General features: G+C 49.6%; 1 protein-coding gene and 1 non-coding gene across 4 annotated transcripts in view; one reads left to right on the top strand and one right to left on the bottom strand.

The window, feature by feature from the left end:
• Positions 1-27,226, bottom strand: part of Cfap251 (cilia and flagella associated protein 251) — a 76,329-nt gene that overhangs the window by 21,134 nt on the left and 27,969 nt on the right. For all 3 annotated transcript variants that reach the window (XM_015996472.3, XM_076560817.1, XM_076560816.1), the window contains 11 exons: positions 26,787-26,837; positions 24,033-24,244; positions 20,518-20,712; positions 19,299-19,549; positions 18,718-18,869; positions 17,350-17,523; positions 15,221-15,405; positions 7,312-7,426; positions 6,310-6,473; positions 3,531-3,621; positions 3,202-3,345 (listed from right to left, as the gene is read on the bottom strand). In XM_015996472.3, the coding sequence (XP_015851958.3) occupies positions 3,202-3,345; positions 3,531-3,621; positions 6,310-6,473; positions 7,312-7,426; positions 15,221-15,405; positions 17,350-17,523; positions 18,718-18,869; positions 19,299-19,549; positions 20,518-20,712; positions 24,033-24,244; positions 26,787-26,837 (1,734 nt within the window). The remainder of the gene's footprint in view (positions 1-3,201; positions 3,346-3,530; positions 3,622-6,309; positions 6,474-7,311; positions 7,427-15,220; positions 15,406-17,349; positions 17,524-18,717; positions 18,870-19,298; positions 19,550-20,517; positions 20,713-24,032; positions 24,245-26,786; positions 26,838-27,226) is intronic.
• Trnaa-agc (transfer RNA alanine (anticodon AGC)) lies at positions 9,228-9,300 on the top strand. Its single transcript has one exon. It is a non-coding gene; the product is annotated as a tRNA-Ala (tRNA).

The following is a 27,226-nucleotide window of genomic DNA, read 5'->3' as shown; positions in this document are numbered from 1 at the left end:
AAAAAAAAAAAAAGAGTAAATAAACAATTTTTTTGTTTTTGTTTTGTTATGTTTGTTTTCTTTTCTTTTTTCTTTTTTTTTTGGTTTTTCGAGACAGGGTTTCTCTGTGTAGTTTTGGTGTCTGTCCTGGATCTCACTCTTGTAGGCCAGGCTGGCCTTGAACTCACAGAGATCCGCCTGCCCCTGCCTCCGGAGAGCTGGGAATAAAGGCGTGTGCCACCACTGCCCAGCTAATAAATAAGTATATATTTTTTAAAAAGGGCGAGTGATAGACAGGACAACACCCCCACACCCCCTCATGTATACATCACATATAAACACAAAAATAAGTCCCTTAAAAAGAACATATTTCTTTCTAGAGAATTTCTAACCAAGTGGAAAGTGCTTATAACATGTCATACAACATAAGGATACAAGACAGTCATTTATATTCAGTGTAGTCAACATTCCCTGCCTAAACACCAGGAATAATAGTAAGGGTCAAGTCTGGGTGGTAGGATTATATTATAAGTAACTTTTCTTCATTCTACCTGCATATCTTTCCCAATTTTTCTGCAATGAGACTGTATCACATTTCAACTCAGAAAGGAAATCCTGTAAGTTATATTTAGAAGAGTTCCCGTTAGGAACACACGTGGGCTCCTTGGCCCTGTCCAGGGCTGTTAGTGTCTGGGGATTTCTGCCATGTGGTCAGACTCATGTCTGAGCCACAGAGTCAGGCCCAGCATCCGTCCACCTCCTGGAGTTGCCCCAAGAACATACACCAGGCTAATGGCAACTAGACAGAAGGAGACAAGGTACCGAGCTCTTTCTACACAGCCGGTGATGTGCTCCCTGCCTGGGACACATCACCCCCCTGAAGCCCAGGGTTCTCATCCTTGCCCAGGGAGGGCAGAGGTAGACCAGCCTCACATGCCCAGTTCTGCGTCCCCTGACTCTCTGCTTCTTAAATTGTGAAGGTTTAGGGCTGGAGAGGCTGCTCAGTGGTTAGAGCACTGGCTGCTCTTCCAGAGGACATGAAAGGACCAGACAGACGCCATAACAGGCTCCTCAGTCTTCTCTCAGAGATCAGGCCTCAATCTCGGTTTCCTGAGACTTGAGCAAGCAGTTTCTGGGAGGGCCATTACATAGTCCTTGCAGTAGCTCCCTTTCTGCACGTACTCTGACCGCTCAAGGTTCAGCCAGGTGTTTATTGTCTGGGACCCCTCACCAACTCAGAGCTATGTGCATGGGTCAAGGACAGAGGCTGGGCCACTGAGCCAGCCCCCACAGTCAGTATGTGCTAGGCCAGCCAGCCTCCATGGCAGCTCAAGGACAGAGCCTGGGATTTGTCCAGGCCTGCCCAAAAATGGATAACTGTAACCCCCAACTAACCCTAGTCAACATCATTGCCACTTGCATAAACCAATCCTGAGTCTGTTCCTATGCAGTCTGTAGACACCAAGCCCCCCTTGCTTTAAAAACCCTGCCCTATTGCTACTTGGGGTCTCTCCTGCTCTGCCGCTGCATCCGACGGATGGCGAGACCCGAGTTAACTCACAATATAAAGAATATTTGCTTTTGTATCGGATTTGGTCTCTTGGTGGTCTTTGGGGGACTCTGGGTACAATAGACCCAGACCCAGGTTCAGTTCTCAGCAACCACATGGCAGCTCACAGCTGTCTGTAACTCCAGTTCCAGGGGATCCAGCACCCTCTTTTAATCTCCATGGGCACCAGGTACACACAATGGTACACAAACATACGTGCAGGCCAAACACCCATACATATTAAATAAAAATAAATACATCTTTTAAAAAACTCTGGGTTGCAACCCCCATATGGGGCGATGCAGTGAACTTACAAGCTTGGTAGCAGTAAATGGTTTCTGAAGACATAACAACTGAAAATATGCTCAAGGTCAAACCTGCCATCAATCCGAGGGGCTCACGGCAGCACTCATCACCCTGTGCTGCGTCAAGCAACCTCTCTGCAGCCTTGGCTCTGAACACACACACACATGCATGCTTGCCCATAAATGCCTTCATGCCGCAAAACACCACTGAGTGCCGACAAGAACCTCGGCTGGGATCCGTGGCTACTACACACTGCAGACTGCAGTGTCTTTTCTGCAGAAATGTGATCCTTTAACTGTGGAAAACAAAGACTCTTCATATTTCCTACCATTGCTGCTCAGCATGTGAGGATCAGAATATATTTGGAATGTACTCCATGAGAAGTTTTTTTTTTTTGGCCCCTAGTCCTGGGGCTCGAACCTAGGGCCTTGGGCATGCTAGGCAAGAGCTCTGTTGAGCTAGATCCTCAACTCAAAATGTTTAAGAATTGCTATTTGAGTTGCTGACTAAAGTTTCATTTTTTAAAAATCACTGTATAAAGTTTGACTTGAGTTTAGAATTTCCAACTACTTCTGAAATGGCCCTAAATACGCCTTGACTATTTTGACATCACGCATTTATGTGAAGCAGTATTCTTGGGATTAACAATGACAAAACCAAATCTCAGCCACCTCTGAAAAACATTGAAGGTACTCTACATCCTGCAGCATCGGACATTCAGGAAGACTCTATTCTTTATGTAAGAACAAATGAACATGACCATCTTAATAGTATGAAAATTTGTTTTTGTCTTCAACAAATGGTAAAACTGTATGGAAGCCACAAAAATTCCTTTAAAATGGATTTCTTCATTGTTTTTTTTATCAGCAAAATGTTTGATTTGTGTACCTGTTTTATATACCAATACACCCAGGGTTGTGTAAAAAAATTCTTGGGCAAAAAATGTTTTGCAGGCCCGGCGTGGTGGCACATGCCTTTGATCCCAGCATTGGGGAGGCAGAGGCAGGCAGATATCTGTGAGTTCAAGGCCAGCCTGGGCTACAGAGAGAGTTCCAGGACAGCCAGGGCTACATAGAGATCCTGTCTCAAAGAAAAAAAAAAAAGGAGGGGGGTGCAGCAGAGGTTGATGAGGCCTGCTGCACGTAATACCCCACATCCACAAGGAGTCTGTCTTGGGGAATGGGTGCATCTTAACCTTCAGTCAGTTACTCAGCCCATTTGAAGTCCTCAGAATCTTCTTGCTGATCTATTTACTTCAGAAAAAAAAAAAAATGGCATGTTTCCAGGCTGGCCTGCAATGACTCTTCCCGGAGGCGCTTGATATAAATAGCCCATCCCAGCTCTGATCTTGCGGGCGCTCTACCTACCTTCTCCTCGGAGGGGTAAAACCCAATCGCTCTCATGACAAAGGGGAGCTCCGAGAGGCAGATGTGTTCCGACACCTGCCTGGTCTCCATCGTGTCGATCCCTTGGCTGCGGAGCTGGGAATAGTAGAAGTAGTCTTCCAGCTCCTGTGCGGGACCAGACAGGAACAGCACACGGAACAGTCAGGCACACTGGGGACATTTTCTAGAAAGCGCAGTCTAAGCTCGGGGAGGGGGAGGGGGCGTTATGGAAAAGCACAGAGCGTCAGTCTCTAATGTTTGCTCTACAGCCTTGACTAGACGTCCCCAGGAAGTGTTTTGGTGACAATTACCCTGTAGAATTTTCCTTCCCTGCCGCCGGCCACCAGACCGTAGAACGGGGTCAAGTCTTCACCCCCGAGAGAAACAGCCGCCTCCAGGGCACTGGAACAAGGAGAAACATCGCCATTAGGAAGGACTCATGCATGAAGTCATGGAGTCACACAGACGGTGGCCTCGGCAGGGTCTCTTGTCCCTCGGTGATGAAGCCTGTGACAGACAATTCAGTTTCAAGCATGGAAGGCAGCCGTACAGGGCACCCACCTTAATTATGGTGAGATGCTCATTCTGATGATAGGGCAGGTGCTTGGCAATTTGTCTGCAATCTTTGGGGACCACATCTCTCCTGGGGGTGCGGGGCGGGGGGGAGGCTCCAGTCTGAGACCTCAACCCTCTCGAGCGGAGCACGGCCGACCAGCGCCAAAAGGATGGGGTGTCGTGCAGGTGTACTGCCGGCGCTAATTGCTTCCAGAAAAGCCCGGGAGATCACAGGGACCCATGCCAAGTGGATAAAAATAGCCCTCTGCTCTCTAGCATGGGGTCAGATTCTCCAAAAATAGGCCCTTTGAATGGGAAGAAAACCTACTTTTGCATGAGACCAGCTGACTTTTCCTCACACAAAAGGCAAATAATCTAAAGTCACTGTAATGAAAAAAAAAAAAAAGCCACTCACTGGATTTCTGCTAGTTCAGTGAATTAGAACCCACTTCAGTGAAGACCTACGGTAAGAACTGAAGGGTCCAGAACTGGAGTCACAGGGACGTGCCTGTGAGCCCCGACTCCGCCACTTGTAAGCTGTACGACCTTGAGCTTTACCACCTCTGCTCAGTTTCCTCATCTGCGAAATGGGTAGGTAGGGTCATCCAGGGCTGCCCTGAGAATTAAAGAATCAAACGCTCTACAGGCTTGTTTACAGCCCCATCTTATGGACTCATCTTCTCAATGGAGGTTCCTCCTCTCAGATGATGTTAACCTTTGTCAAGTTGATATAAAACAAACCAGCACACGCGTCTGTGCGGTATTGGGGTAGAACCCAAACGTTCATGCATGTTAGTCAAGCACCGAGCTACAGCCTGGGCCCTGGGAGAGAAGTGTATTGTTTACTTGTTTGGGGTTTTTACATTTCTTTCCATTAGTGAAATGCGGAACATATTAAGTCACCAGAAGCAGCAATAAAGCGCTAATTAGTTTATAATGATCCTTTGTCCTCACAACAGATTAAATTGAAATTCTCAGAAGCCTGGATTCTGGCCAAGCATAAGGAGGCTACTGGAGATCCCTATCGGATCCCACAAGGGCTGAAGGCAAAAAATGGGAGACTTCACCTCCCTCCAGCGGGCCACTGGCCCCAAGGATTGCAGGTGGCTCGTGGGTGCCACACTGGACCTGTTGGGTAAGTGCTTCTGGATGGAGAGCTAGCGTTCTCTCTCTCTCTCTCTCTCTCTCTCTCTCTCTCTCTCTCTCTCTCTCTCTCTCTCTCTCTCTCACACACACACACACACACACACACACACACACACACACACACACACATTTCCCAGTCCCCCAGGTCCCTGGATCGGCTCACCCAGCTGGCAGAGGCAAAAGGCAGAGTTGCAGCCGCACCCTGAAGCCGTCATGGCACCCGAACAGATTTTGTCAGTTATTTTTACTCAAGTTCAGAGTAAGAAAGAAAGCGTTAACATCTGCCGTAAAGAGAAAGATGCGCCCTTGGCAGATGGCAGGGCAGACATTACCGGGAGCCGTGAATCAGGCTGCTCTTTGAGGGAGGGAGGTGCCAGGGCCGTCTGCCCCTGGAGCTTGCGTGGCCCGGGTCATGAGAAACAGGATCTGGCTAAGCCCAGCCCTTGGCTCCACCCTGGTTCAGACCACTGCGTTTAGATGGATGAGAGGGTCCCGTTCAGCGCTTGTCCCGTCTCATACACAAATGCCCTTTTCAGGAGGAAAGGAAGGATGCCATAATTTATAGATTGGCTACTGCATTCACCTATGTCCACCTGTCTGATCCATACAGGACCCTGAAAAGTTGTTACCCCCACTACAGAGACAGACTCTAAGGATTAGCGACATTACGAAAACCGCCCGGATTCTGGAGCAGAGACTCCAAGCTATACCGCAACCCTTATCTTTTTGACCTTAAAGGACCTATATGTTCTTACTCTGGTGTACACGTCTAGCATTTTCCAGCTTCACTTTAGGCAGACCAGGTCTCCTCTCAGGGTAGAGGGGGGCAGAGGAGCCCTACCGGCAACAGATCTTTAATCCACCCTTACTGTTTCTGTAAATGCCCACTCTGGAGGCTCAGCCTTGGTCTCTCCGGCCAGCATGAGGATGCACAGACGCTGAGAAATGCTTCAGGGAGCCAGCCAGAGGCAGGGGCACTCTCATCACCCAACCTGGAAGTTAAGTGCAGGGTCCATGCGTCTGCACAGCAGCCTTTGATCTGCGCACGTCACCAGGAAGCATCCTGAGAGCCGGGTACTCTTTGTTCCTAGCATGGGGCATGTAGCAGGCACTCTGTAGCTGTTGTGACTGAAGGAGAAGAAGGGGTCTCTGGGCTGGAGCAAGGGCTCAGCGGGTAAAAGCCCTTGTGTAAATGGCTCACACCTCCATGAACTCCAGCTCCAGGAGATCCAATGCCCTCTTCTGGCCGCCTCAAGCACCCACACTCGTAAGTGCATACTAGCACGCACACATGTGCGTGCATGCACACGCAAACACGCACACAAATATCTCGTCTGAAAAAGGATGTCTACCCTTCCACGTGGGGTCGGGTTCTGTCCCCTCACATACCTTAAGTTGATTTCCCACTGGGCCACGGAACAGTCTTCGCCTCCGGCTGTGAAGGCATAGCGGCCATCATAGGAAAGGGCCATGCCAGCCACCCCGCTTGGGTGGCAAACGATAGCACACGTTTTGTGTGGATTGCCGTCAACAGGTAAGATCTGGAGTCCGACCTAGAGAGGCAAGTGTAATTAGATATTCAGACTCGAGTGCCTGAGTCTCCAGCTAGCCTGGCACACCTGAGCTTTATCTCCAGACCCTTGTGCTACGTATGCACGCATCTGGAGCCATCTGTCAGAGTCAAGTTTAGCATAGGACGAGGTGTCACTGATTTGTGTACCTTCCATGTAAATTAGATTTTTCCAGGTCAATAAAAAGAAAGAAAAGCGTAACTTGGAAGGCTATGAGTTTTCACTGGGAAACTTTGAGAACGCTTCAAAACTGTCTCCTTGGGGCCTGCGAGATGGCTCACTTGTGGCCAGGCCTGAGTGGGTTCTACCCCCAGGACCCACATGGTGGAAGCAGAGAACTGACCTCTGAAAGTTGTCCTTTGACCTCCACGTGCATACTGTGGTGCGCATGCGCACATACACACACACACACACACACACACACACACACACACACACACACACACACACACGAAAAAGAAAGAAATGCCTCCCAGAAGCCCTTCTCACCCACCTGTGGCCATTTTCAGTTTGGCCGATGACCCACATGGAGGCAATTCTGTGCAGCAGAACTGAGGACCCAGGGGTCGTCTTATCATCTACGTGATTATTAAATGTATTTATTTGGGAAAGGACATTTGTGCCCCAGTGCCTGTTGGGAAGTCGAAGAACAGCTTTCCCAAGGCAGTCTCTTCCTCTCACCGGGCTCCAGGGCTCAAACTCGGGCCCCGAGACCAGGCGGTAAGCGGCTTTCCTGGCTAGCCGTCTCCCCGGCCCTGGATCTCACGGTCTGTGGACTCCCTGCACAGACATCTTGCAGGGGCCGAGAAAGGGGGCCCACCTTGTCTTTGTTGATGAACACCAAGTGGCGTTTCTGCAGCTCGAATGTGTTCTTTACGGGGAGCACCTGGGTATGCTCGATAGGAGACCCGTAAGCCGGTCCGAGAAGCGTCTTTCTGTATAGGAAAAAAAAAAACAAAAAGAGGGTAAACCCCATAAACTTCAATGTATGTTTTAAGACTAGAATTGGCACTACCATACTTATGTTGGGGTTTGGGGTTTTTGTTCTGTTGTTGATGGTGTTTTTTGTTTTGTTTTGAGACACAGAGTCTTGCTATGTAGTCCAGGCTGGCCCAAAACTCACAATCCTCCTTGCCTCAGCCTCCTGAGTGCTGGGGATTAACAGGCATGCACCACTACTCTGGATTTCCTGTCTCGTCACTCAGCTAGTCCCTACGCAAGAACGTCTCATTCAAGCGCTGCCAGCGGCCGCTGTAAATAAGGGGCCTTGGCTCCCGGCAGCAAATGCTCTAGGGAGCTGAGGGAAACGGACTGTGAAGGCAGCTTCCAGTGGCAGTGGTGTGGACTTTCCTCTTGACACTATGCCCTAAGAAACTGTCTGTGAACCACTGACAGGGCTTCGAGGAAATGGCATGCCTTGGCAGGATGCAAGCAACCACCCAATTCTTCAGGTCAGGCCCACGGACTGGAATGAGACACCACCTTCTGTCTGTCCCAGACATCCCTAAATACAGGGCTATGGGACACACAGGTCTCCACATCCATTGGCTTCTAATTCGACTTTAAAATTTCTTATTAAATCTTTGTGTTCATGTGTGGTGGTATGTACAACGTATGGGAGGTGGTCCTCGCCTCCCATCCCAAGATGGAACTCAGGTCCTTGGGCTTGGCAGTATTTATCCACTGATTCATCTCACTGGCTCCACATTTTTTTTTTTTTTTAAATCTTAGTATTTTGCTCAGGCTGGCTTCAAACCCCAGGCTCAAGAGCGCCTCCTGCCTCAGCCTCCTCCCTAGCTGGAGGTACAAGCCACCGTACCCAGCTGGATTTCTCTAATTCCAGCTGCATCCCTGAACAAGGAGCCTGCTCTGAGGTGAGGTCCCTCTGTGGGATGTGAGTGCTGGATAAAGGACAATTGATCCTATCACACCAGCCTCGTGAGAGGTCCTTCTCATGCCAGGCATGAGGCAAGGCAGTCAGGATGCAGAAATGCCCAAGGTCTAGCCCCTGCTACTGAGACAGGACCGGAGACAAAGAACTGTTTTGAAGTGAGAAGGGCAGAGACAGCTGTGAGTCCCAGGGTCTGGAGCGAAGTATTTCTAGGGGGGCAGCCAGCTGTGGGCAGAATGAGGGATCAGAGGCAGGCAGAACAGCTTGAACAGCAGGAGAATGGGCATCAGGAAGAAAAAGGTAAATAAAGGCAGGGGACAGGGATCTAAGAGGCCTAAACAGTGATGGGAAAGGGACAGAGGCAGAGCAAGGGGACCCAGGGGTAGGGACAGTTTTCAAGGTGAGCTTTCTCTGCTGGGCTGTGGGAGGCTCAACACTTTGGAACGCTACAGAGCCCACCAGGTCGAGGACAACGCATCAGCTCATGCCTTTTCCTGAGGCCCTTCCACATGCTGGCTGGTAAGTGCACAGAGGCAGGGGAAGAGAGGTAAGAATCCAGGAACAAGGTATGAAAAGACTAGGATCTTTGGCTCTGATTGGGGGAGTCGTGGGGAGTGGGGGCTATGGAAACCCCAATCCTAGGGCCATTCAAGAAATTGTGCACGTCTGTCTATGCCGAACCCGGCACCCTAGTGCTCACGACCGCTACATAATGGAAACAATGCAAATGGCTGTGAGCATCCTCAGACACAAGGGTAGACAGGATAGGGGCATCCTAGGCCGTAGTTCACGTCACAAAGTGGTTAAGTCTCAAGAAGTGCGTGTTAAGTGAAAGAAGCCTGGGGTTGGAGAATTAGCTCAGTGGTAGAGCACTTGCCTAGCAAGCACAAGGCCCTGGGTTCGATCCTCAGCTCCAAAAAAAAAAAAAAAAAAGAAAGAAAGAAGCAAGCCAGACCCAGAAGGCTACACGCTGTGTTTGTGACTCCATATATAGGAATATGAACTTATATTCACGTGTATAGAAAAGTTCATAAGACAGAAGCAGGCCAGTGGTTTCCAGGACACGGGGATGCGGGGCTGGGCAGTGCCTGCTGATGGGAACCAGAGTTTGCTCCTCTGGTTTTCTCATGTGGTCCACGCTGGCCTCAGACTCACCATGCAGCTGAGGCTATAGCTTTGAATTTCTGGTGTCCCTGCCTTCACTCCCAAGTGCTGGCACTCCAGGCACGCATGCCTGGCTTATTGGGTACTAGCTCTAGAACCCAGGACTTTGTACACGGGAGGTAAACATTCTACAAACGAAGCCCAATTGCCAGCCCAGGAACCAGTTCCCCTTTGGGTGTGACGGATGCTTTCTTGAACTGCACAACTTAGTGAATTCAGAAAAAAAAAAAAAAAAGCGCTCAGAACCATTTCTGGCATAGCATCAATAACCATTAGCCAGTGACAGGCAGCCTGTCTACCAATTCTACAAAATTCTTAGCTCTTCATTCTGATGGAAAGACATTTCATATTCGTTGTGAAAAGAAAAAGCTCAAACCTTTAGACATTCATAAAACAGAACGTCCACATTCTATGATGCTGCCTCCTGTCCCAAGAAAGGCACGGGTAATTGTTTGGTCCATGGGACTCACCAACATTTACAGATACACGATTTCATAGGGAGAGAGAATTATACTATCCGTGCTTATGTGGAAATCTGCTTTATCTCTTACTATATCTTGGAGACATTGCCATGTTACTGCATAAACAGCCATCTCATTATTTTTGCCCATTTCCCAAAAGCGTCATTGTGTCCTGGCGTACTGACGAGACATCATTTAACCAAGGCCCTATTAACGGACACGTTCGGAACTGCCTCCATTTCAAAACATATTTCCATACAAGAGATCCTTTTTACTTATGCCTTGGCATACGCGCCCGGGCACTTCTGCAGGCTCCGTTCCTGGAAGTCAGAGGGCATAAAACTTAACAGAGGGTGACAAATTGCTTTCCCCAAAGGTTACGCCAATTTACACCCCCACCAGTGGTCGGACGAGCCAGCCCGCTTCCCCACACCCTTGCCAACGCTCGGCCCCATCAATCACTTTTATCTTTACTAATCCCGTTTGTGAAAAATGATGTCTTGCTTTCGTCTGCCTCGTCCAGACAGGCTGCTAAGCACCTGCCCCTAAGCTTATTGGCCTTCTGTGAGCTGCCTTTCCGTATCCTTTCAGACGTTGTAAAACGCATTGAGAAATTCTTTTTTGAGTCATCGTGAGAAGGCAAAGCCTCCCCAGCTGAACTGTGCTTACCAGACTCACTCCTCCTCTAACTCAAGAAAGATGCCGGGCAGCCGGGCGGTGGTGGCGCACGCCTTTAATCCCAGCACTCGGGAGGCAGAGCCAGGCGGATCTCTGTGAGTTCGAGGCCAGCCTGGGCTACCAAGTGAGCTCCAGGAAAAGGCGCAAAGCTACACAGAGAAACCCTGTCTCGAAAAACCAAAAAAGAAAAAAAAAAAAAAAAAAAAAAGAAAGATGCCGGGCACAAGGCGCTCTTATTTTGGAAAGATAGGAATGTTCTGGAACTTTGGGAGGAGGAAGTGGCTAGGCAGCACCAGATACATACAGATTCATACAGCGGTTAAATGCTGTATGAGGGTGACTTCCAACCTTGCTAAGTTATTTCCTGTACTCGAGTTTAGAAGAGAGGTTGAGAGGTGATGGTAATTTTTTTTTTGTTTTTAACTTTGCTTTTTGTTATTGTGTGTCTATAAGGTGTGTCCACATGCTGTGTGGACAACTTTCAGGGGTCAGTTCTCCACACTTGGACTCATGTGGCAAGTACTTTTTACCCAAGGAAGCATTTCCTCCAGCCTTATGTACTGTTTTCTTCTTCTTTTTTTAAATATATTTATCTTTTTTGTTTTGTTTTGTTTTTTGAGACAGCGTTTCTCTGTGTAGTTTTGGTGCCTGTCCTGGATCTCACTCTGTAGACCAGGCTAGCCTTGAACTCACAGGGATCCTTGTGCCTCTGTCTCCTGAGTGCTGGGATCAAAGGCGTGTGCCACCACTGCCTGGCTATTTATCTTATTTTATTTAAGTGATTTCTTTATTTTTTATTTTATGTGCATTGGTGTTTTGTCTACATGTATGTCTGTGTTAGATCCCCTGGAACTGGGGTTACAGACAGTTGTAAGCTACCATGTGAGTGCTGGGAATTGAACCCAGGGCTCTTAACCACTAAGCCATCTCTCCAGCACTGTACACTATTTCCTTAATAGATGCTTTAAACTGGGTGGTAGTGGCACCCGCCTTTGATCTCAGTACTTGGGAGGCAGCGGCAGGTGGGTCTCAGTGAGTTCAAGGCCAGCCTGGTCTACAGAGCGAGATCCAGGACAGCCAGAGCTACACAGAGAAACCCTGACTTGAAAAACAAAACAACAAAAAAGATGCTTTGAGCTAACTTCAGGTGGATGATCAATAGGCAGAAACATGAACACACATCACACACACACCACACATAGACACCACACACAGACACCACACATCACACACACACACACCACATACAGACACCATACACGTACCACATACACCACACACACACCACACACACCACACACACATCACACACCACACACACACTCACACACACACACATAGACACCATACACATACCACATACACCACACACACATCACACATCATACACACACACACCATACACCACACATCACACATCACACACACCACACACACATACAGACACCATACACGTACCACATACACCACACACACACACACCACACACACAGCACATACAGACACCATACACATACCACATACACCACACACACATCCCACACACACATCACACACATACAGACACCATACACGTACCACATACACCCCCCCACACACACACACATCACACACACATCCACACACCACACACAACACATACAGACACCATACACATACCACATACACCACACACACATCACACACACACATACACCCCACACACACACACACACACACACACACACATCACACATCACACACACATAAACACACCACACACAGACAGACACCATACACATACCACATACACCACACACATCACACACACACACACACATACCCACACCACACACACACACAGTACCTCCGTCTCTCTCGGCTGATGATGAACGGTCAGTAAGGGTTACACGTCTGAGGCATGCTGCCTCTTCCCCTGAATTCAGTTTCTAGGGCTGACTAGGGACGTTTCCAGGGATGTTCTTTGCTCAGAACTGTGTGTCCATTAATGAGGGGGCATGGAGAGCACCCTGAGGCGCTCTACCCATTCTCTCAAGGATTTTAAACATCGTGCCAGATTCTATTTCCTGCCATAGATGTAAGGGCGCAGTCATTGTTCCAATCCTGGCTTCCGGAAAAGAACTGTTTTTGGTTTGGGAGGATGGGCAGGTGGAAGGGCTCATGCTTGCAGTCCCAGCACTTGAGAGGTGGAGGCAGGGGGATTACTGTCAGTTTAAAGCCAGCCTGGGCTACAGAATGAGACACTGTCTCAAAAGAGAAAAAACAAAACAAAACAAAACAAAACCCATAAAAGCAAACCAAAGAGGAAGAGAAGTCTGGGAGGTCCTGGGGCTCTGGAAATCTCATCTGAGATCCCTTTAAGGTATGAGCATGTCTGGGCATGACGGCACGCATGCCTGTAATCCCAGTACCTGGGAGCCGGGTTACATAGCAAGATCCCATTTCAGAAACAAAATAAAACCAACCAACCAATTAAAACTCCGCTCTTCCTCCCGCAGCCCGGGCACACACAGCTGCTGCTGCTGGCTCCTCATCAAACATTCCTGCTGCCTCCGTGTCTTCCAGCCACAGCCATTGGCAGCCACTCTCGCCACCTAGTCAGGCCCAGGCAGAGAGGATCCCTCCCCGCAGGGTAGAGCTCTTTGTGCAGTCCGTAATGGAGGGCCGAGTCAGAGCAAGAGCCAAGGCTTGAGGCTTGGCCGGCCGGCCTGCCTGCCTAATGGTGGTCCGGGAATTGTGAAGCCTCCCCCAGCCTCAGAGGGACAGTACTTTTGCAAGGCTCTGGGAAGCTGAAGACAGCGGTCCTGCTGCAGGGACGGCACACAAGGTCAGTGTCCCAGGTGAGGGAAACCTGGGACCCACAGGTCTCTTAGAACCTATGGCCACACCCAACAGAACACCCTGTCCTGGATCTCGATGTGTAGACCAGGCTGGGCTCGAACTCACAGAGGTCCGCCTGGCTCTACCTCCCGAGTGCTGGGATTAAAGGTGTGCGCCACTGAAGAATCACCTCTCAAATACGGCTGTGGGTGCCCCGGGTGTGGCCTGCAACCTCACCTACCTTTCCCCTCCCAGGCTCACGGCTTTAACACTCCCTGCTCTAGACTCCAGCTTGGCCTCCACCCCGAATCACGAGTCTAACTCGGGAGCTCTCACATGCAGTGGGATCTCTAACTTACCTTATCCAAACTTTGATTCTAATGATCTCAAATCTATCCTTCCCTGTCCACACACCCACCCATTCAAGGTCAATTCAACTTTTCTGGCTACGCGGGCCTTGGTCTTCAAGGTATGTAGGGAAGTCTACGCTCTCTCTCTCACTTACCATCTGATCCTTCCCTGCCACCTTCAGGCCACTATCATCTCCACAGGACAGCCTCTTACCCGGGCTGCACCCCCCTCCACCCCTCCCACCCCTGTCTGCATCCCACAGCCCCGCCCTGGGGTAGAAACGAGAGGTCAGTCTTCCCCCCCTCTCCACTCACTCTTCCAATTCCACTCCAGCCGAGCCTCTTTCTAAGAACTTTAGACCCCAAACACCTTGTTCTTGCAGATCCTGTCTGTGCGCTTTCCCCAAAATGTCCATGTCCCGATTTTTGTTTTTGTTGTTTTTGTTTTTGTTTTTTGAGACAGGGTTTCTCTGTGTAGCTTTGCGCCTTTCCTGGGACTCACTTGGTAGTCCAGGCTGGCCTCGAACTCACAGAGATCCGCCTGCCTCTGCCTCCCAAGTGCTGGGATTAAAGGCGTGCGCCACCACCGCTCCGCTCCATGTCCCCATTTACTCCTTCCTCCTGAAGACGCCCCGCCCGGGTACTCTTGGAAGACAGCAACCCATCTGCCCCGCCCCTCCAGGACCTCCCTCTGGACACCTGTCCCCTAGTCACTCTGAGGCACTGCCACGGCCACCTCCTCACTCGTGTGTGTCCCCATCACTGAAGTGTCCGCCCCACGGTGGCGCTTTGTACCCACCTTCACCCCCCGGGACATTACCTGGCCCATGTTAGGAATGAACAAATGAATGTCATCAGCTGGACTTAAAACTCCTTTGAGAAGCAGCGTGAGGCGAATCAGGCGTGGTAGCACACACCGGTGATCCCAGGACTCAGGAGGCTGAGGCCAGGACTACAGAGTGAGACCCTCTCTCAAAATCAAATCAAAACAACCACAACAAAAATCAAACAATTGTCGTGTTTTGTTATAGTTGGTTTTGGTTTCGTTTTTTCTCTCCTGTACAGAAAAGGATGGCGGGTTTGGAACTCCAGTGACTTCCAGGTTCCAGAGCTATGTCCTTCAGAGACACCTGGGCACCAAGCTCTGGGACCCTTACCTCCCTGGTACCTGGCAGAAAACAGGGACCCCAGGCCGGCACCTCTCCTCAGGCGTGACCCCGCTGTGTGCTTTTGGGTGAACCTGACTTAACGTTCTCTGTGACTCAGTTTCTTCCTTTGCGAAGGGAAGGGGCTGAGCTGTTACCAGCTGGGGGCTGAAAAGTGGGGGTAGCCAGCAGCACATTAGTGGGGTGCCCTGACGCTCACCTGCACATTTTCGTGGTGGAATTGAAAAGCTTCACTTTGTAGCAGCTGTTACAGATGAGCAGGAAGAGCTCCTTGGTGAGCGGCGGGTACCAGATCATACAGGTAGGGTAGGTCCCCTGGTCTGTCCGGTGAATGTCCAGGACTTCCAGGTGGTCTTTGTAGCTCTTGATAAGGTTGTACTCTATCTGCAGAGGCGCACGGGGGACGCACGAAGACCCAGCTCAGTGGTTCTCAACCTTCCTAACACTGCGAGCCTTAAATACGGTTCCTCGTGTTGTGGTGACCCCCCAGCCATAAAATTATTTTCATTGCTACTTCATAACTGTGATTCCCCTACTGTTATGAATTGTAATTCAGTGTCTATGTTTTCTGATAATCTTAGGCGACCCCTGTAAGAGGGTTGTCCAACACCCCCACCCCCAAAGGGGTCACAACCTAGAGGTTGAGAAACCCTGGCTCAGCTGGAGGCCAAACTTGGCTGAGAAGCTTCAAGCCTTGGGTGTCGACCTGTATGGTAACTGGCTGGGTTTCTAAGGGAAGTTCCCTGACTCTACACCTGGGTGCCACCTTCTCCAAGGACTCCCAGGAAGCAGGGTGGTGGGCTCAGCACCCTAAACCATCACACCCGTGGACCCCCCAAGTCCCTGCAGGGCTGTGTCTCTTTGCACACAGGCCCATGAGCAGGTGTCAGAGACATTCCGAGTGGCCTGCCCAGGGACACGCAGCCAAGTGTCTAAGGAGTGAGAACTTAAGTCTAAGCCAGCTGACCCCAAACTTGAACTCTGACGATGGATTAACTTCGGCCTCGCCCCTTCCCTCATCTGAGGAAATGAATTCAAACCTAAATCATGGCACTCGATGGTCCCAGATTCGCAGCCTGCTCGGTCTGGCCCCCGAGAATACAGATGACCGAAAAGAGGGGAAAGGCAGGCCTGGAGGAAGGGGCGGGAAGGGTGGGGGGCAATGGGAGCAGGGGCGGGCGGAGACGCCGTGAGTGGTCGCTTCTGAGCTGGTAAGGGTTGACCTGATCAGTCACCCACTGTCCCTACTGCTCTGGTTAGTTTTTGTCAACTTGTCTCACCTGGGGAGAGGGATCCTCACTTGAGGAACTGCCTCCTCCATCATCAGATTGGCCTGAGGCCATGACCATGGGCCAGTGGGCCTGGGCTGTGTGAGAAAGTAGCTGAACAAGCCTTGGAAAGCAGGCAGTAACCAGCACTCTTCCATGGCCTCTGCCTCAGTTCCTGTCTCCAGGTTCCTGTCTTGAGTTCCTTCCTGCCTCAGCTTCCCCCAATGAGGGACTGTGAGGCACAAGCCAAGTAAACTCTTGTCTTCCCCCGAGTCGGTTTTGCTCAGTTTTCTCACAGCAATGGAAAGCAAATTCGGCTGCCTCACTGCGTCTGCCCCGTCCCGTCCTGCTGTTTTCTCAGGTAAGTCACAGTCTCACCCTGACCCTTGGATGCCGAGGAGGTGCCAGAGAGTGTCAACTTTCCCAGTGGTCTCTGGGAGGTGAAGGCAGCCGCATCATCTGTCCTGTGTGGGACACACCCTCCCTGCTGCCCACCCGCCCGAAATCCCCACCTCGGGATATGGGCCACGCGAGCCACCACCTCAGAGATGCCAATGCGGAGAGCTCTGTGAGACTTCACCATACCGTTATTTTTCTGGACACGTTACAGGTGGAGTGCGGGGCGTTTACCCACCAACCCCACAGCTTCCCCAGAGTTTTCTTGAGTGCGAGCAGCAGGAAATATTAGATAGAAGGATTTAGATTGTGGAGATGAACAGATGGAAAATACAGGACAGCCTCAAGAGGGCCTGGAATCTTTTCCAACGGGCCGGACTGTCTCTGGCCCAGGGTTTTTATAGAGACGCCAAGGGGTGGAGCAAAAGACCTCCTCCCCCAGCACAGCCAAGTGCAGACCATCCCAGACCCCTGTACTCAGGCCCGTGGTCCTGATCATCCTCTATGCGGACCTGCTGGGTAAAGCCACGAGGAACCCGAGAACGGGCTCCCACAGTGGAGTTTGCATAAAATGTCAGGGATGAAATGGGCGGGGGTGAGGTGGGGTAGGTGGGGGGTGGGGGGTATGGCGCTGGGGATGAGCAAACCCAACTGAACGGCTCACCAGGAACCTGTCTTTGCCGAGGCTCAGCAGCCTGGGTTCGTTGCTGTCCAGGTGAACGCCAAAGAGGAGGCTCCGGATGCTGTTATGGTGAGAGCGGAGTCTCGCCAGATATTCCCAGACCCTCTGTCCGTCTACGACCACCACCTTATACACGGCCACCGTGAAACTGATGTCCTAAGGGAGCAAGAGCAGAAGCTGTCCCTCGACTTTAGGACCTGGGAAGCGCCACCGTGGTTTTCAGACCCGTTGGCCTTCAGAACATCTTATCCAAATAAATCTTAGCAGGGCAGAACGAGGAGGAAGCGTGGTGCCCATTCTGCAGACCGGGAGACTGAGGTTACTGGGGAGGAAGGACAATGGGAGGCCAGTCTCACGCCTTCCTCCCATGTTCTTACCCAGTGCCCCAGGGAAAGCCAAGGCCTGAGGCTTTTGCCTTTGTCTTCCCTACTTTTCTCTACTGCAGAAAGTAAAAAGGTCTGGTACAGGTACAGAGGGGCAGAGAGCGGCTGGCAGGGAGGTCGAATGTCCATGCTGGGGGCCAGGACAGCTCTGATCCTTACTGGTGCTGCGTGTACAAGCCAGGCTGGATGTGGTGGGATGCCAGAGGGAAGTGGGCCCATGAGGACCTTCCTCCTCCTCCTCCTCCTCCTCCCTACCACCTCCACCACCACCACACCACCCTGCCACACCTGACAGAAAGGCAGACCAGGGGACAGCCAGAACCACTTTCCTGAGATCCCATGCCCTAGTCACAGAGGGAAGGAACAGAGTCTGAACCCCTGGGGAAGGACATTGAGATCAACGAGGAGGCTGCCTTGTCAAAATGAGTGAGGAGGAAGGATGGGGTACAGAGAGATGGGGTCCCAGAAACACGACAGCCAGCCCCTGGGTCTCGGGGTCCCAGAAACACGACAGCCAGTCCCTGGGTCTCGGGGTCCCAGAAACATGACAGCCAGCCCCTGGGTCTCGGTGTCCCAGAAACACAAGAGCCAGCCCTTGGGTCTCGGGGTCCCAGAAACATGACAGCCAGCCCCTGGGTCTCGGTGTCCCAGAAACACAAGAGCCAGCCCTTGGGTCTCGGGGTCCCAGAAACACGACAGCCAGCTCCTGGGTCTCGGGGTCCCAGAAACACAAGAGCCAGCCCCTGGGTCTCGGGGTCCCAGAAATACGACAGCCAGCCCCTGGGTCTGCAGAATCCAAGTCTGGAAGTTCTGAGGCCTTGCTCCTGTCTGCCTGCGGAAGTCCTTGTACCTCACCACCCCACCCCCTCCCCTCTGCAGCACAGCCTGACTGGGATGTGGACCCCGATTTCCCCATACTCCTCGCCTCTTTGTGCGGAAAGAGCCCTGAGCAGAGGGAAGGACTCACAGCCGTCGCCAGGTAGTTGGAGTCGTGCGAGAAGCTGACGTGAGACACGCTCGTTCTGGAATATTTGAAGGGCTCTGGAATTTCGTTTTCTAAAGACATCGCGTCGAGAATATAAACTGTCCCCTCGGTGAATCCAGCTCCAAGCAGGGCTCCTGAAAAGACAAGTCAGAGGACAAGGATAGAAATGAGGACTTCCTTGGGGGCTGGAGAGAAGGCTCAGTGGCTAAGGGCATTGGCTGCTCTCGCAGAGGACCCGGGTTCAACTCCCAGCACCCACATGGCAGATCACCACTGTCTGTGATTCCAGTTGCAGGGACCTGACACCCATGGCCAAACACCAATGTACATAAAATTAAAAAATAAGTTTAAAAAAAAAAAGCACTTCCTTCATTCCAGGGGTGAGTCTGTGGCAGGCTTTGCCCGACAGCAATAAGCAAAAGAAAAATAAAACGCCACAGAGAAAACGGGAAGAGAGACACTTGGGACGGTCGCTATGGCATAGCTGTGTACGAGGCGGGGGAGAGGGACAATCGGCTGGTGACAGCCCAGGGCACGGCCCCTGTGACAGTGAGAGCGAGTACCTTCGGGGTTGTAGGTCAGACTCTGGACGCCAAGCCCCTTCTCGAAGGCCCTGCTGAACAGATACACCTTCTTCTCGTAGTCCCACACCTTGATCATCCCACAGACACTTCCAACCGCGATGAGGGGCTGGTAGGGGTGGCAGGAGATGGCGTACACGGCGTCCCTGGGCTCCACGAAGAGCTTCTCGAGTTTGGTGCCATCCGCCGTCATGTGGTACACGGTGGCGTCAAACGTTCCGATAATAAAATTCCTGTTTGCCGGAGAGAGACCCGGCAGGATCAGTGTTTTCAGGGAATGGCCACAGCAGCCATTCTGCTTCTAATTGCCCGTGAACCGCCTTTGTCGTCTATAATTTGGTGACATTATTAACCCAACATCTCCAAAAATATACCGCCAACATCCAACAGCCTCCATTTGCAAGTGAAAAAAGCCCACTTTTCCTCATGTAAATTGAGTCATTAAGTATGCAGATGGACAGTCAGTTGTACAATTAGCTAATCTACACATGCAAATATTCATTTGTGTATGCAAATATGGAGTTGGGTGCACACATACAGATGTGCCTGTAAAGACTGCAAGGGTAATTAAGCAGACTCGCAGATAATTCAGTCCTGAAATGTTATGGCTACTGATTACCCAGTGCCTTTAACCTCGGCTGCTAGGACAAGCTCAGCTCCAAGAAATGAGGTCACTCCACGGCCAAGGACCCCAGGCACAGTGGAGATAAGAACTGGGGGATGAAGGCCACCCAGCTTCCAGTTACTCAGGCAGCTAAGTAGTTAAAACCTTTAACTAATTAAAAAAAAAAAAAAATCTCCAAGGCAACACAGAGAAATCCTGTCTTGGAAAAAAACAAAACAAAACACACAAGTCAAGTGGTGGTGTCGCACGGCTTTAATCCCAGCACTCGGGAGGCAGAGCCAGGCGGATCTCTGTGAGTTCCAGGTTAGCATGGTCTACAGTGTGTGTTCCAGGATAGTCCAGGCTACACAGTTAAGCCCTATCTCGAAAAAACAAAAACAAAAAACAAAAAAATCAAAACAATCCAATACTGTCTGCAATCAACCAAGGAGAGCCACCAGTAAAACTAGGAAAGGTGAACTCTCTCAACTCTGTATCCTAGGAACAAGAGGAACATTCACTGCACTGTGTGCAAGCTGAAAGAGGCCATCAGTCATTTCGGGGCCATCCAAGTGACGCCATTCATTAGCGACTCACCTGACGACGAAAAGGTCACCTTTCAAAGTGCAGTCTATGGGAAGGTTGGATTTCTCGGTAGGCGGACTTGCTGGGGCCTTTGAAAAGGACAGCGTCCTTATGGCACCTAGTTTGAAGTTACTGTACCAGTTGACGACAGACAGGGTGTGGTCGTAGAACTTAATGTTGCCCTTAATGTCCCCGGTGACAATGTAGCTGGAAGAGAGAAAGACACACCAGGCTGTGAAACAGCAGGAATGGCTGGTGCCCGTTTATTGAACATCTGATTGTGTCAGGCTCTGGACCCCCAGGTGTCGCCATGTTCAACAGTGACCAATGAGGCTTCCTCTCCTGTCCACGGCTAGAGAGAAGTTAAGATAAATGATGACGAATCATTTGCTGTAAGTAGATAGCAAATACCGCTTACAGGTAGCTGGGCTCTGTGGTTAGAGCACACAGGAGCCCGGTGTGCCTGACGTAAATGGCAGGTTCTCTCAAACACTCTCCTGGCTCCAAGGTCAGCCCCTTGCCACAGTGGGTGACAGTGATTTACAGTCACTGCCACATGGCCACCGATGACAATGGAGGACGATCCAACAGCCCTCCCTCACCACACAGGCTGGGCAGTGGGACACGGCAGAATCATCATAAAGCTGCACCCGGTCATCACAAGCAAAGGCTGTGATAAGATGGCTTTTATTTCTAGTGATCCAATCCATCCCTGGAGAGCTTTTTTTTTTTTAAGGCTTTTTAAAAAAATCTAATCATAGGGGGAGGAAGAGTGGTTTTTCTCAGATGTTATACAGAGTGATTAAATGAGGCTTCTGGTTAATAAGCCAGGCAGGTGGGCAGAGTTAATTGGCTAGGACCGAGTATACTGCCCTCTGCTGGGGAGAAGCGGCATAACTCACCCAGTGTTGGTGGAATCCTCCTCCTCCTAGGGTTCCTGGATATGGGAGAGAGGGGACCCAGGCCTGGTCTTCAAAGGCTCTAACCCCCAGCTAACATGTCTTCTCTCTCCTCTGAGATGGTGACTGCACACCTCTTTGTACAGGCACGCCAGGATGCCAGGGCTGCCCAGCGCCCCTGCACCACTTATGAAACGTTAATGGACGCAGTGACTATATTGATTGTACAGTGGCTCCAGCCACAGCGCAGGTTCGTTAAGACCTCTTCTCACACTTCCGGGAACTTTCCTAACACACTAACGACGGCTGCTTTTTACCTAGGGCTCCCCAGTGCGCCAAGCAGGGTACCTGAAATCCTCATAAAACGCCCGGGGGATGAGCGCAGGTGCTGCGTGTGTGCGGGTCAAAGGGCACTTTGAAAGTCAGTCCTCATCTTACCCACCCCCCCACCCCCCACCCCCCTTACACGGGTTCCAGGGATCGCACTCAAACCGCCAGGTTTTCATGACAAGTGCTCTTACGCAAACCCAAGAATTGCAAATTTTACCACGATATGCAAGTTCCCCAGGGTGGGCAGAACCTGAACACACTGAATATTGGCACTTGGGAGGCTGAGCCAGGAAGACCACAAGTTTATGGCCAGGCTGGGCTCCGCAGTGAACCCTGTCTCAAATAGTCAAACACAAAAGTATAGTTGATCTTTACATAATGTGTAGACATTATTTTGCAATCAATAAGATAAAGCTGCCGGGCGGCGGTGGCGCACGCCTTTAGTCCCAGCACTCGGGAGGCAGAGCCAGGCGGATCTCTGTGAGTTCGAGGCCAGCCTGGTCTACAGGGCGAGATCCAGGCCAGGCACCAAAGCTACACAGAGAAACCCTGTCTTGAAAAACAAACAAACAAAAAATGATAATGCTATCTGAGTCCTCTTTTTAAAAATTATTTTAGTTTTTTTTTAATCTTTATGTGCATGGGTATCTTGCGTACATGTATGTGTGCCACATGCATGCTTGGTGTCCTTAGAGGTCAGAAGAGGGTGTTGGATCTCCTGGAAATGGACTTATGGATGGTTGTGAGCCACCATGTGGGTGCTGGGACCCAAACTCAGGTCCTCAGCAGGAGCAGCAAGCGCTCTTAACGGCTGAGCCACCTCTCCAGCCCCTTGCGGTATTTTCTTAAATTTAAAGTATGAGATGGGTTTCATTAGCACAGAAGAAAAGGAGTGACTTTTTGTGTCACTAACAAGAAGAATTTTTAAACACAATGTGTGCCCATGAGCTTTTAAAAGTCAAGTTCAGGGCTGGAGAGATGGCTCAGTGGTTAAGAGCACTGACTGCTCTTCCAAAGGTCCTGAGTTCAATTCCCAGCAACCACATGGTGGCTCACAACCATCTGTAATGAGATCTGGTGCCCTCTTCTGGCCTGCAGGGACACATGCAGGCAGAACACTGCATATATAATAAAAAAAAAAATGTGACTCTTAAAAAAATTTAAAAAAAAAGTCAAGTTCAGAGTCGGGCAGGGTGGCACACGCCTTTAATTCCAGCACTTCAGAGGGATGAGGCAAAAGCAGGCAGATCTCTGTGAGTTCCAGGACAGCCTGGTCTACATAGTGAACTCCAAGCTAGCCAGAGCTACTCAATGAGATCCATCAAAATAATAATAATAATAATAATAATAATAATAATAATAACCTGTTAGTGCAGGTAACAAGCAAAAACCTATTCCTGCTGGGCAGTGGTGGCATTTACCTTTAATCCCAACATTCTGGAGGTAGAGGCAGATAGAACTCTGGGAGTTTTAGGCCAGCCCGGTCTACAGAGGGAGATCCAGAACAGCCAGGGCTGTTACACAGAGAAACCCTGTCTCGAAAACCAAACCAAAAAGAACCCATTCCTCTCCTGAACTTCAAAGCGCTCAGTTCTCCTGCTGAGAGGCAACTAATGTCCCTAAGTTAGCTATGACTGTCCCCAAAAACACTCTGTGTATCTGTGACTTGCTATACAAAAAGGGTCTAATAGAAAACTCAGGCATATGGAGAGAGCTGGAAGAATAGTCTTCTCCGGGGACGAACCCCTCAACTAGTTATCCAATGCCAAGTGCTCAGCCCTGAAATCATAACACATACAGGCAACATTATATAGACTGTGTGGGTTGCATCTATTAATTTAGGAATATATATAAATATATATATTATAATATACAACAACAATTTTCGGGGTGGTTTTATTTTTGGTGGTTTTTTGTTTTGTTTTGTTTTTGTTTGTTTTTTTTTTCGAGACAGGGTTTCTCTGTGTAGCTTTGTGCCTTTCCTGGATCTCGCTCTGTAGTCCAGGCCGGCCTCGAACTCACAGAGATCCGCCTGGCTCTGCCTCCCAAGTGCTGGGATTAAAGGTGTGCACCACCACCGCCTGGCTGTAACAACAATTTTTAAAAAGAGGCCATGAATTGGGGAAAGGGTAAGGGGGTACCTGGGAGGGGTTAGAGGCAAAAAGGATGTAATTATAATTTATTTATTTATTTATTTATTTATTTATTTATTTATTTATTTATTTGATTTTTAGATAAAACAGAGGCCTACAATACACGTGTCATCACCCCAGGCTCTCCTCTAATCAGGCTCCTTACTTGTCGACGGTGGTGAGGACAGTGATGCCTTCCTTCTGTAAATGGACCAGTTTGCAAGGCTTGATGAATGGAAGGGCCGGCACGGAGGAGGATGATGGCGGGTAGTGGACGTCCCAGACCACCAGCTTCCCTTCCTTCGTGGCTGACAGTATTTGTGATAACTTCAAGTGGAAGATGGACTGGCTAAATTTTCCCACCAGTTTGTTGAATGTCTGGGTTTCAAAGACAGGTAATAAGTTACAGCCGGGGGGGGGGGGGTGCGGGGGAGGGCACCAAAACATGTATCAGCGTGGAGTTTTATAATGTTAGGATGAAATACAGTTAGAGAGCCGGTCGGTGGTGGCATACGCCTTTAATCCCAGCACTCGGGAGGCAGAGCCAGGTGGATCTTTGTGAGTTCAAGGCCAGCCTAGTCTAGAAAGGGAGATCCAGGAAAGGCAGAAAGCTACACAGAGAAACTATGTCTTGAAGAAAAAAAAAAGAAATACAGTTAGACAAAAAAAAAAAAAAAAAGGAATGACTGAAAACCCACGGGTGGATCGCAGGTTATGTGCTGTACTCAGTTAGTTACGCTGTTTAACCAAACCAATGAGTGGTTAATTACTGCTGATACCCATCCAGCGTCTCCCATGGAGGTTGTTAAATGCATAGTCTGTCATGAGCAGAGGCATGCTCTGAGTGAAAAATATAAAGCGATTACCCTGATGTCCTTTGCTAGTAAGGTATTGTCTCATCAGAAGAAATTATTTCATCCCTTCACATAACAATACTTCGGTAAGGCCTCTTAGTCAGTGTATGCTTTGAGAAATAAATAAGGCATTTAGCCGTCTTTCTTACACAAAGTTTCAGAGGGGAAATATGGAAAGAGGGCTGCAGAGATGGCCCAGAGAGTAAGAGCATGTCCTGCTCTTCCAGAGGACCTGAGTTCAGTTCTCAACACCCATGATGGGCAGCTCACAACTATCTAGGAGTCCAGCTCCAGGGAATCTGATACCTCTGCCTCCAAGGGCACCAACACTCACAGGCACATAACGCCCCCACCCACATACACTTAATTTTTTTTGGGGGGGGGGTTTCGAGACAGGGTTTCTCTGTGTAGCTTTGCGCCTTTCCTGGAACTCGCTTTGGAGACCAGGCTGGCCTTGAACTCACAGAGATCCGCCTGGCTCTGCTTCCCAAGTGCTGGGACTAAAGGCGTGTGCCACCACCACCCGACACACTTAATTTTAAAATAAAATCTTTTAAAAAATATATATAGAGAAACAAATGAGCTATGATGAAACCCTTCAGTGAAAAGGAAGGAAGAAGGAAGAAGGAAGGAAGGAAGGAAGGAAGGAAGGAAGGAAGGAAGGAAGGAAGGAAGGAAGGAAGGAAGGAAGGAAGGGAGGAAGGAAGGAAGAAACTCAGCAATCTATCACATAACACAGCCTATCTGCTGCCCGTTGCCCTCTGCAAAGAGATCCTAGTTTTGTGTCTTGGCCAGGGTTTCTATTGCTTCGATGAAACACCCTGACCAAAACAATTCGGGGAGGGAAGGGTTTATTTGGCTTACATTTCCATATCATAGTCTATCATTGAAGGAGGTCAGGACAGGAACTCAAACAGGGCAGGAACCTAGAGGCAGGAGCTGATGCAGAGGCCATGGAGGGGTGCTGCTCACTGGCTTGCGCCCCATGGCTTGCTCAGCCTGCTTTCTTACAGAACCCAGGACCACCAGCCCAGGGGTGGCCCCACCCACAATGGCTGGGCCCTCCCCCATCAACCACTAATTAAGAAAATGCCGTATAGCTGGATTTTATGGAGGCGTTTTTCTCAATCAAGGTTCTCTCCTTCTAGACACATGGTAACCAAGCACTGTACCAACTGGGCTACATCCTCAGCCCTCAGTGTTGCTGGGATATTTTTTTTTTTCTGGTTTAGTTTTGTTTGAGACACTGTGCAGTCCTGGTTGGCTTGGAACTCACTCTGTAGCCCAGGCTGGCCTTGAACACAAAGATCCACCTGCCTCTGCCTCCCAAGTGCTGTGATTGAAGGTATATGCCATCACACCTGGCCCTCGATGTTATATCTAAAAAAATATTTTTGAAGCAGGAGCCTTAACAAAACAAGGTTATGCACTCATCAACTGAAAATATGGCACCAGCTTACAGAAACCAACCTCTATATTCCCTCAGGAGCAATGGTTCACTGTTTTCTAATTCGTTATTCCGAGAGACTTCATAAGATCACCAGGAGTCATAACCATTGAGCATACTTCTTACGTTTTAATTCCTGAGAATGAAGTCTGCAGACAGACACAATCATCTTTCCTAGGAGTGTTCGTTCGTTCGTTCGTTCGTTCGTTCGTTCGTTCGTTCGTTCGTTCGGTTTGTAGTCCTGGGGATTTGAACCCAGGACAAACCATCTTTCCTTGTGCCCATTCATCTCATCATTATTCTCCTCTTTGACAAACCTTTTGTCAAACCTAACTCTTATTCTTCGTCAATATACACATGCACGTGACACAATCTTTCCATTCTCTGGCTACCTCCTCATACCAGTAACAACTTTCCCCATCACATTTGATTTTTTTTTTTTTTACAATACTTCCATTATTTTTAACAAGATGATTCCTTATGGATAAAGGATCCAAGCAAAAATGTTCAAATTCTTTCCCTCCGGCTTCACATTAAGGCACAGCCCCGCCCACTGAGTCTACACATCTGTATTTACCCTTCACAGTGTCTGCCGTGCAAATACGACAGGAATACTCACTTTCTCTGTTAAAACCGGGGCGCTGTGAGCCAGGATACCCTTCTCTTCGAACTGAAAAGCACAGAAAAAGACGTTACTATTTAAAGACCAAGCTGCCAAAACAGGGACCACGCGCTAGCTAGAGCAGACCGAATGTGCCCGGATGGGGCCGGAGGGTTGCAGTTCCTATAGGAAGAAAGCCTGGGGAATGTCTAGAAACATTGGAAAAGAAACGCAACTCTATTTAGAAGCCAGGCCTGATTGTGCCGCGGTATGGCGGTTAATGCAAGTCTGAGCTCTACTACACTAATGAGGCTTTAAGATGAAAATAAATAACACCCGGAGCAGTAAATACCACTGACAGGCAGCTTTTCAACAAGTCTTTGGTTTTGCTTCACCTTTAAAAAAAAAAAAATTTAAAGCAAGTGCATTTTGTTAGGTGTCCACATCAGTGCCATGCA

Source organism: Peromyscus maniculatus, chromosome 23 (assembly GCF_049852395.1).
Source record: "Peromyscus maniculatus bairdii isolate BWxNUB_F1_BW_parent chromosome 23, HU_Pman_BW_mat_3.1, whole genome shotgun sequence".
NCBI classification, from domain to species: Eukaryota; Metazoa; Chordata; class Mammalia; order Rodentia; family Cricetidae; genus Peromyscus; species Peromyscus maniculatus.
This window is presented reverse-complemented; position numbering and strand designations above follow the sequence as displayed.